Genomic DNA, 11312 nt, shown 5'->3' on the forward strand with positions numbered 1-11312 from the left:
CCCCCCCCAACACACACACACCCCCACAGACCTTTGCTGATGTGCCAGGCCCGAGGGAGCGAAAAACAAAGGTCAGACACGGATGCAAAAGCAAAAGGAGGGGGGCATGTGTTTGCTTTGCATAAGGGTTGTTTGCACCAGGCCACGCCAGGTCACCCACCACTTATGCAACCGCTGCAAAACGGCACATGCCGGCGGAAGGGCCCGATCCCGAAGCGCCCACGCCATGAGCAACACTGGTCGTGTGAGCAACCCCTGGGGAGGGAGGGCAGGACTGCTCCCAGGATCCATGTTACTGACAGCGAAGGTGTTTACAGGATCCCCCCTGGCTGTGCCAGCTCCCCCCTCACAGCCAGGCCAGGCCCGAGGAGATGTCCAGTCCAGCATCTCTGCCTGCGGCCGCGGCGCAGGGGTCGGACACCGAGGGTGCTGAGCCGGTGCCACCAGTTGTTCTGAGCCTACCTAATTTTTGCATGCATGCACGAAGCCTTTCTTCAAGATTTGACACTCTGTTCTGAAGCTCTTCGTAGTCATAGGCGCCAATCTCTTCCTGGAGTTCGTTTAGAACTGACGTCAGATTCTGGACCTCCTCTTTAAACTGCAATACCAATTTGGCATCGGCTTTGTACTCTTCCAACACTGGTATCAAAGGCCTAAGTTCCTCCATTTTCGCTTTTATTGCCTGCAAGGTTAAAATAAGCTTGGTTCAGTGCTGTGCCTGCAAAAACCTGCAACACTCTGCCTTCACCTGGCTGCTTCCTACGTGAGTGCAAGGGTTCATATCCCACAATTATTATCATTAAAATTTAATTATTAGGTTTTGGTCCAAATGATGGCTTGGAAAGAACATATTAAACAGGCTGCAGAACACCAAAATATTTGGGAAAGGCCTTTATTTGTCATTTTTAGAATGCAACATCTTAGGGTTACATGCTTCAGATCACATACACAAAGAGTTCTTTTTTTTTTTTTTTTTTCTTTCCAAAAAAGAAAAGAAAAGAATATATATATATATATATGCATTGACAAGGGTTTCAAACTATTCATGAAATGCATCTACAATTGCATGCAAAGGAAGATCTCGGCTGTGTGGTTCAAGGTTCCTTAGTGAGATATGGTGCTAATTTGGAAAATAATCAAGAAAAAAAAATCAATGCATGGTGCAAAATGCTCTGTGGCCCTCTTTTCATGGTTACATGGGAGTGAACTGCTTCTTCAGTCACTGCAGCATTGAAAAAACTTGCTTTTAAGTTAGCCCTGTAAGCAAGAAAATGAAATACTGTTGAGGATCTAGCTCACTAACCTGCCTTATATAGATAGCCATTCATAGACAAATACTCTAATGGAACTAAAGAGAGAAAGAAAACAACAACACAAGAGCTCCAAACCACTCACATTTTAAAGCTGGCATTAGCAGAAACAAAATGCTGTGGCTGTTATTTAAAATGGTGCTTTGGCAGCAAATTAGAGAAAAAATGCCTTGCTGTTTTTTAGGCATGTTATAAAGGACATCAACATCAAAGTCATGACCAAATTTATTTTGCAGAAATGAAGACTTTTCTTTTTTTTAATTAAAAGAAGGCCTCATTTCAAGGCACCTCATGCAGCATTTTGTTAAAGATGCTTTGCTCCAGCAGCTAATGAGTAGACATAAATATGCATGCACCTACCCCTTAATGAAGCATGTTAGGATACACCATCTACCTGGTGCTGCCTGAACTTGGCACAGTGGCCAAGTGCTCAGGGCTGTGACACCTGGCTGGCTGCTGAGGCAGCTCAGGGGTGGGGGAACTGGAACAGAAATTGGTCCTCAGCCTCATTTCTTTCCTTCCCAACCCCTCCTTAAGACAGGAGGCTTTCCCTCCTGCAGGTTGCCTGGGGGAATGTATTTATTTCCTTATTTACTTGCACTTCCCAGTGCAAGCTGCCTGGCAGGCAAGGGGGAGGATTAAACTCAGCAGAAAGGAGGGGAAATAAATATTACCAAAAAAATAAAAGGAAAAAAAAAAAAAAAGGAAAAAAAAAAAAAAAGGAAAAAAAAAAAAAAAGGAAAAAAAAAAAAAAAGGAAAAAAAAAAAAAAAGGAAAAAAAAAAAAAAAGGAAAAAAAAAAAAAAAGGAAAAAAAAAAAAAAAGGAAAAAAAAAAAAGAAGGAAAAAAAAAAGAAAAAAAAAGAACCTCGTGCTTAAATCAGAAGGATGGTCCTCACATCCAGACTGCAGAGCTAAATTTAGGGTCCTGCAGTCACTGGAGATGGGGAGTGGAGGAGGTGGAGTTGGTGAAAAGTTTTAAGAGCCTTCTTCCCCAGCTTTTTCTGATGTAATCTTAGTATTTCAGTGTTTAACATACCAATTAAAAACCATTCTGCTTTAAGCCACCAGCCAGCTGGGGATCTGCCTGGAAATGAGGACGGGAATCAGCTGGGTGGTTGATCAGAAACATCCTGAAATTTCACTAGAAATCATCTCAATTTGTTTCTTATATCTATTGATCCACAACACTACTAAACTTTAAGATTCCCAATATCACTGACAGCCTCTTTTCCCCAGTTTAATTCATTCTCAATCAAGGTCTTTAAACTTCAACCACTGCTTGCAGTGGCAGCCTCATCTAAAAGGCAGATCTCTTTACTTCTCATTTGTATGACACCAGGACAAACACATCTAATTGCTTCAAAATTGGACACTGGCACATCCTTCAGATGGGCAGTTTGCCAGCCCCAGGACAGCTGCAATGATCACACTTTTGGGGGTTTATTTATTTGATGGATTGCCCTGGTGCTACAACCATCCCAAGGAGGGAAGCCATTTGCTGCTCAGAAATGCAAGGGAGTCCCAACATCTGGCTCAACTGAGAAAACTGGGTCCTGGGCATGATGTGGGGAAGGGCTGCCTGGCAATGGAAGGGAACCCACCTCACCAGCTGCCCCAGGGTGTCCCTGCAGACCTCCCCCCAGAGAGCAATCCTATGCTGTCCTGTCTGGGGTCCCTGGCTGGTTTGTGGGTGTGGGAACAGGGAGATTTATGCTTTTACTCAAGAAAAACATATGGTGGTTGAGGATACCATGTCACAACCTGGATCTGGTTGTGCTCTGGGTAGGAGGGGGTAGGAGGGACCTTCACAAGTGGGTGGCCACCAGCTCTGTGTACAACCAGACCAACAGGAGCTGGTGGGGACGTGGGCCAGAGTCCCCAGCACACCCTGCTAACCCAGTGCCCACAGCTTCATTAGCAGTTTGGAAAGCAGACATACCTTAAACTGCCTTGCCAGGTGCTGCTTGTGGCTTTCTTCCACTTGCTTAAATTTTGATTCCAGTCCCCTCATCTGGTTTTCCATCTTCTCAACGTACTGTAGGTCCCTCTGAGTCCGCCGGTCCAACACCTCTATCGACTGGGACATGTTTTGCACCTGCCAGATGAGAAGGGATTCGTTAGGAGGTACCACTTCCCCAGCACCAAGGCAGCCCTGCCTGCATTCCAATGCTGGCACAGCCAACCAAGCCAAGGAGTCATCAGCCCCTCCATTATTTACTAGTTGATCAACAGCCTCTCATACTATTGTGACACTCATGTATACAGCAAATTGTTTTCCTAAGGATTTATAACACAGAAATTGTTCCCTCTCTGGAAGTGTTCAAGGCTAGATTGGATGGGGCTTTGTGCAACCTGATTTTGTGGGAGGTGTCCCAGCCCACACAGGAGGGTTAAAACTAGATGATTTTTAGGGTCCCTTCCAACCCAGACCAGCCTGTGGATCTATGATTATTCTGCTGTGAATAATTTAACACATGCAAATAAGGGTTGTAGTCAAGTCTAAAATGCATCACTCAGAGTGGCCTCTTTGAGAGGCTGGGATGACACCTACCATTGCATGAGGCTCTTAGTGGAGCAGAAGCACATCTGACTACAAGAGATGCTTCTGCTGAGGTGCCATTATCATCTCTTCACGTATGCAAGTGACACTCACTGATTGCCTGAGTGCAAACTCTCCTCCCAGCTAGTAAAAACTTCATTATCCCAACAGCCCCATGTTTATGCAGCATCTGCCATTGGAAATCCAGCTGCAGGTGAGGGCATCATGAAGCTGGGAAGTCCTGCAGGAGCTCTGGCTGCCCCACCAGTGCCTGCCCACGGGTGGTTGTGTCGGGTCCCTGCCCTGTGCCCATCTGGCCCTACCCAAGGAATGAGGCAAGAAGGTTGCCTGGGCTCATCGGGAGAAGAAGGGCTGAAGGTGTGAGGAGGGGAGGGAAACGATGGCTGGGCTGGCCTGATTCTGAAGCTTGGCTGTCATTTGATTTATTAAGATATTCCCTTCTCTTGTTTTTCAGGCTAGGAGAGGGCAAACAAAGCTCTGACCTAGGCAGGCACCTGAGCACCCACTTAGCACCAAGCAACGGGTGTAACTTAAGGTCTCTGCATCACGGATGGTTGTGTTTGTACCACGGTTTGCACAGTACAAGTGCTCCTGCCACTGCAGGAACAGCACTGCTGGCAGTGGCAGGGATGACACTCATGCTTCAGATGAATCAGGCATCCCAGGGTGCTGCTGCCTCACGGCCCTGACTCAGGGCATCCCAGTTCAGGTCTCTTCATCTGAGGGTGTCTGAGCTAAACCCAAACCTGAGCCAGTGTTGTCTCTGCAGGTCCGCTCTGAGATGCTTCCCAGAGCCTGTGCTGCCACTTCCATTCCCATCTCTGTCCTTGCCAAGGCCACGGGTGGACACGCTGGGATGGGGAAGGAATGGTGCAAGGGCAGGATTGCCTCCAGCAATTCCCACTGGGCTGCTGAGACTTACCTCGAGTGACAGAGCGAGGGGACAGCAGGACACCCGCCCACTGCCAGGTCTCAGAGGCTGCTTGCCCAAACCTGCATGGGTCAAATGCCAACTCTGGTGTCTGTATCTCTGGAGGGCTCAAAATGCCCATTGCTCATGCATGATGACAAGCAAACTATTACAGGGAACTATTAAAAATGTATGGGCAACCTATATTTCAAAGGGCAACAGTGAGGAAACATTTTGTACAACCAGTACAACCGCTGCAGGGGTCTGATGGTCTTCTGCAGCAAAGGTGAAGCTATTCTCAGTCTCTGAGTCCCAACACATCACCCAGAGATGAACCAGCACCTCTCCTGACTGCTACCAAGGACCTGCTCAGGGAGGTGTGAGGAGCAGGGAAGAGCAGAACAAGACTCTCATGGTCTGAAGAGAAGAACAAGCCTGAGGTTTAACCATGCCCCCCTGGGGTAGGTGAGCTCTCAGCCATCATGGCTAGATGCTAATTTATCTGCTCTGGATGTGGGTTTGAAGACCTCTCTCTACCCTGAGGCAGGAGAAGGGAAGTCTTAGACATGCATGACCAGTCTGCAGATAAATTTTTATCCTGGCAATCCAGTCTATCACCCTTTGAGTAGAGCTGCATCTACATAGAACTGTTCCAATGGGCTGGAATAGGAACCACTTGTAGGGATCATACAAAACATCTAATTTATTCCACTAATGCCTAACCAAAATTAAAGGCCAAGCTGCAAGTAATCAGAAAAGAGCATTTCTGTAATAATCTGCTGGTGCCTGACCCTGCAGGGGCTGAGCAAGGCTACAGGGGCTCCTTGTGGTGCCTCTTGGATGGTGGGGAGGGAGAGACAGACTCTGCTAGGAAATGAATCAAAGCATCTCACTCAGGCTTCTGCTCTGAATCACCTCTGGAGGAGCCTGCCCCTCCCCTGACTGCAGAGGAAAACAATCTCCTCACATGTCTCTACACTGAGATGCCTAAAATTAGCTGCTGTGCTATTTCAGGGATGTGTTTTACAAGTCCAGACTCTATTTGTTGCCTACATTATTTTCAACCAGGCAAGATTCTGGCCAGATGGGTAAGGAATCAGTCACCATCACCCCAGACCTCTGACAGCAATGGGTGCTTCACCAGCTGAAGATCTACTTGTTTTCCTTCATTACCATATTAAGCCCTTGATCCAGCAAAGTACTTTGGCACATGATGAGATTTCAATGAGACTGTTGATAGCTTAAACTTAAGCATGTACATAAGTGCTATGATGAACTGAGACCAAAGGGTACTCTCTCTCAAATTCCCTCAGCTTCCTCCATTAACCACTGTCCTCAAACAGGACCTGAAATGGTTCTTCCCTCCATTGGTGGAGGCACTTTCAACATGAAACCTCATTTTCCATCAAGCTAATGGGAGGGAGATATCTGTAACTGTCTTGGGGAAGAGAGTTAATTTTAGCATTTGAAACAGAAAACTGATCCAAACAAAACTTCCAGTGCTGTTCTTGTCATTGCTTGACACAGAGTTGTTTCAGAATTAAATCAGAGTAACAGAGAGTCAGCATTGGCCTGATGATCCTATTGTCAAAGGCACAGTTTAAACCCTGCTTACACTTCAGCCTTTTGTGCCAGCTCATCAGAGCTGGTCTAAGCCAATCTTTGGGGTTGAACTGAGACAAACCTTCAGCTTTGGGCAGCTGGACAAAATGGTGGAGCAATAGCATGAGACATCTTGAGGGAGATTCTCCTGGTCTACAGGAAGAACTAGCAGAGAGGTGGACACAGCTGATGGACCAGGACACGAAAAGTTCATCTTACAAGATGAAGAAGGCAAAGAGAAGGCTGAGAAGAGATGTCATTGTCTTCCCTAAATACCTCCGAGTGAGTATTAAAAGAACAAAAAGAACTGTTTAATCTGGAAATCAGTGTTGGCAAAGAGTAAGAACTGGCATGAAACCAAAACCAGTTTAACTATCAGAGGAGGAAGTCCTCCCAGGAAACAGGGCCAAAAAAAACCCAAACAAAAAACACAAAAAAACTCCCCCAAAAAATCAGTTTGAAGATAAAACATAATCTCCTTATGAAGAGGATTTAGGTGATGTCTTGGTTTGGATGCAGGCCAAGATCTGGACTCAGCACCTGACACATCTAAGGCAGGAAGGACTGTGTGTACTCCAGGCAGTGATGAGCTCAGCCATCGCTGTCGGAGCACGGGCTGAACAGTTTGTGCAGTGCCGAGCAGACCTGGCTCCCCTCTCCTCCCTCAACGCCTGCTCCCTGCACCGATGGGGTGCCCAGGATTCACTCAGACGCAGCAGGACCCACAGTTTCTCTGCATATGCCAGTGCCCATGTGTTGAGGGCAGGCAGGGTCTTGGCAGCCTTGAATCTGAAAGTACTTTCAGCTGCTGACGCCTCCGTGCAGAGATTCGCACGGACGGTGCTGTGCTCTGTGTGCAGACACACACACACAGGAATGCAGCTATTTCTTGCCCATTAAAGCAAAGGCTTATTATTTCCATAGGTCTCCTCCTCTGAAAATCCAAACACAATTACCTCTTTGACACCTTATGCTCCTTCATCTGCTGGCAGGGAGAAATCAGGAGATGCGGGTTTTCCCATCACAAAGCTAGAGTTAAAATGTCAGATGAGGGAAGGGGTTTGCAGGTTTGAAATCCTTCCTGGGAAGCTGGAAACTCTCCTCTGCAGTTGCATTTTTCCTATTGGGTTTATCATTTCAGCCTTCATCAAAATCAAATGTCTGGCACCTAGAGCCTAGACTTTATTTTGGGGTTTTCATATAGGTTAGCGTAGGAGTGAGATGCAGACAGATCAGCAGGCAGGTACCAGAGCCCCAGAACACATGCCTTGAAATCCCACTCCTCCCTCACTTCACACCTTGGCAGCAGGAGAGCTGCATAAGGGAAACCTCACTGAGCATTTCTACCCTCCACAGGGAAAGGGGCGTTATCCCAGGTCTCATATGCCCGGCCTGCCTGTCCATTAGCAGAGGGCACTGGGTCACATCCTGCTTGTCTAATGCACATGAGCAGCTCTGGGAACACGATGGCTCTTGGATGCCCATGTCAGCCACTAATATAATGTCTCTTAGACAAACGCTCTCAAAAGCTTGAGTGGGATTATTTTTAGAAGCCTCTGCCATACCAAGGCAGAGTTTTAGGGCTAAATGTTTCCTGCCTCACATTATTGTCCTTATCACAGAGGAAAACCAGTTAAGTGCAGGTTCAATATTGTTATGAGTGACTGATACATCAGCTTCCCAAAAGCAGCAGGATAAAAATGGTTTTGTCATGCACAACACATACCAACAGAACATTAGGGTATGAGGGATAATTACATATCCAGCACAGGAGTCCACTTATATTTTAAAGAGAAGAGCACCATTTCATATGAAGCAGCATTTCTTCAATGAAATATATTACCAGAAAAATTTCTTGTTATTGGGAATGTTTCCCTAATGAGATTTTTTGATCTCTTTGGACAGTAGACTATTAAAAACTAATCAAGTGAATGTCAACATTAGAAAGACAACCTCTAACTGCCATTTCTGTGCTATTTGATGTTGACAGCTTGTACTGTTTTATTCAACCTTTTTAATATCAGCTTGGCTAGGAATGCATGGGCTTGGGGTTTTTAATTCAATCCTCTCATCTTGTTGAGGCTCAGCCTTTGAAACTGCTTGTGTTAACATACTGAAAAAAATGAGTACATTTCATATCTTTTTTTTTTTTAACAATATGGTTCAATACTGTTGCTTTGATCTCAGCAGTTTTTACCCGACTTTAGACCACGGTCCCTTTTCCTCTGTGCCTTAGAAACACTTAAGAGATTTATATCTTTCCAGCTTCAGCTGGTTATTCCCCACTACATGCACGGGAAGAGCTACAGCACGGGAGGGCTGGCCCAGGGGCTCCATCTTCCCTGGAAACCAAGGCTCAGTCCAGCTCGCTTGCATTTTTACCCCCAATGTCTTGCCAAACCAAACCACCTTTCCCAGAAGGAGTCAACCATTACCTTTTCTAATAGTTGTCTCAGCTGCTTTGTCCTGGCATCACGCGAGCACATTGTCTGCTGAGGTGCCACCACTGTGCATATACAACGTCCCTCGCTATCCTGGGCAGAGCTGTACACCTGCCAGCTTTCCTCTGGGTTGGTTGGCAACACCTAATTAACACAGGGAGAGATGGGTTAAATAAATAGGGGGATGCCCAGCAGGGATGTGGGAGGTGAAAGGGGGCTGAGTGGAGGATGCAGGATGGGTGTGGGAGATACTGGAGCTGGATGCTGAGGAGGCTCCTCCAAAGGCCCAGCTGGTCAAATTGACTCCTAATGCAAAAATATGAATTGGGTACAAATAAAATAAGGTCTGAAAGGGAGAGGAGGAGCTGCAGTGAGACATGTGGGAAAGCACAGAGCCGATGAAAGGCACCAAGCAGGGAGGGTTGCAGTTTGCTGCAAGGGATCCATCCTGCCGGGGTGGGGAAGCCGCTGCCCGGCTGCCGGCACAGGGCCCTTGACTTCTCCTTGACACCACGGGCGACTCCTAATGCAAAAATATGAATTGGGTACAAATAAAATAAGGTCTGAAAGGGAGAGGAGGAGCTGCAGTGAGACATGTGGGAAAGCACAGAGCCGATGAAAGGCACCAAGCAGGGAGGGTTGCAGTTTGCTGCAAGGGATCCAGCCTGCCGGGGTGGGGAAGCCGCTGCCCGGCTGCCGGCACAGGGCACTTGACTTCTCCTTGACACCACGGGAAGGACGTGCCCGAGCTGCCAGTGAGGGCAGGGTGTCCTGGCTGGGGGCTGAGCAGGGATCAACGTGCCTCTGCAGAGCTCTCCCGGATCCGGCAGCAGGGAAACCAGCTCTGCTGGAGTAAACGGACACCGGGAGTTCCGGATCCCCCCTCCTCTGTCAGAGCGTCCTGAGGAGGGGGAGGTTCACCAGACAAGCATTTCCCTTCAGCTGTGCGGCAGGTGAGGGGCAGGGGCAGCCCGGTGCCCTGCCCTGCCCCGCACACCAGGGACGCGGTCCGGGGGGCACCGGCAGCGCCTCTGGCTCAGCTTCCAGGGCACACGGCGGAAAGGGACCCCAGGCACGGACACAGCACGCCCCCCAGCCCCTCCTGCACCCCTTGTGCTCTCCAGACCTCTCAGATCTTCATTTTCCTTTGACCTCACAGCACTTGGCAGAATGCCCCACAATTCAGCCCCCAGCCACTTCCAAGGTACCCCCGGTTTTCCTACCAGCAGGGAAATGTTCTTTCCCCTCTTACCACGCAGATAACCTTGCAAATACCCGTGTTGACAGACGCACCGAGAGCCGGCTCGGCAGAAAACAATCAGATTCTCTAGCTAAAACAACCCGGAAAAAAAAAGATAATAACCGGGTCTCATAATCCCTGCTGACATGAAAAAAACAAACCCCGCACTAATCCAAGCTTCATTCACCAGCAGCAGAACCAGCACGCGCCCTGCCCAGCGCAGATGGAAGACCGAGCTCTTTCAGGAGGCACAGGCAGCCGAGAGGTGCCTGGTTTTCCCTGCCAAGGGCAGACAGACGGACAGACAGACGGACGGACGGACGGACTGGCTTTCCCGAAGCGCCAAGCCCAGGCACCGCACCAGCCCCCCCGGCAACGCAGGGACGGGAAACCCACGGCACGACCAACCCACCCCGCAACTTCTCCTCGGCGCTCCCCGTCCCTCTAAGGGCGGCTGATTCAGGGCAGGGAAGGGAACGGGACCCGGCGGGACCCGCACCCGCTGTCCCGCGCTCGGCGACAGCAAAGCGGCCACCGGGGCAACTTCGCAGCCCTTTGGCTGATGCCGGCGGGGGCAGGAGGGGCGAACCGGAGTCACCCCCAGCCCGGGGTAGGGCTGGATAACCCGAGAGCGGGAGGAGAAGAGGGGCTCCCCACACCGCCACCCCCAGCTCTTGCCAGCTCCCCCCCCCGACTCCGCACCGACCCCGCACCCCGGGGGGCACTTTGCAAGCGACGTCCCCCATCACCCTGGGGATGGGGATGGGGGAGAGCCCTGCCTGTCCCCGGGAGCTGCTCCCTGCTGCTCCTGCCAGCGGGAGGGAAGGTGACCGAGCCGGGGAAGTCCCTGGGGTTCGGCTAGAGCGGGGCGACCGGGCAAGGAGGGATCTCGGCAACCCGGGGGACATCCAGGCGGGGGGATGCGGGGCGGGTGTCGGGACACAGCCGGCCCAGGGATGCTCCGGGTAGCCGGGTACCCTCCCCTCGCCCCCGCACTTACTCCCGTGCTGCGGTCCAAGGTGCCGCCCGTGGCCGCCGTGAGTTTGGTGGTGTTGAGCCCCACGAGGGAGGGCAAAGTCTGCGACATCCAGTTGGTGATCATGGCCATGGTGCTGAGGACGACTCCAATCTTGAGTAAAGGCACAGACATGTCTGCGGGGGAGGGCGCCAGGCACCCCTCATTCCGCACCGGGCTCCGAGCCGCTGGGGACGGGCTGCCCCAGCCGCCCGGTCGCTGCCGCCCCCCCC

At 49.9% G+C, this 11312-nt stretch overlaps 1 protein-coding gene across 4 annotated transcripts in view; it reads right to left on the reverse strand.

The window, feature by feature from the left end:
- OLFM1 (olfactomedin 1) overlaps positions 1 to 11312 on the reverse strand; it is a 32799-nt gene that overhangs the window by 10196 nt on the left and 11291 nt on the right. For 2 of the 4 annotated variants that reach the window (XM_009998851.1, XM_009998852.1), the window contains exons 2-4: positions 8819 to 8968; positions 3251 to 3406; positions 463 to 682 (exon numbers count right to left, since the gene is read on the reverse strand). In XM_009998851.1, the coding sequence (XP_009997153.1) occupies positions 463 to 682; positions 3251 to 3406; positions 8819 to 8968 (526 nt within the window). Of the gene's footprint in view, positions 1 to 462; positions 683 to 876; positions 1258 to 3250; positions 3407 to 8818; positions 8969 to 11064; positions 11307 to 11312 lie in introns of those variants that run through there. The other 2 variants (XM_009998850.1, XM_009998854.1) reach the window with 2 other exon arrangements.

The sequence above is a fragment of the Chaetura pelagica genome, unplaced genomic scaffold (genome assembly GCF_000747805.2).
Source record: "Chaetura pelagica isolate M959 unplaced genomic scaffold, ChaPel_1.0 scaffold405, whole genome shotgun sequence".
NCBI lineage: Eukaryota > Metazoa > Chordata > Aves > Apodiformes > Apodidae > Chaetura > Chaetura pelagica.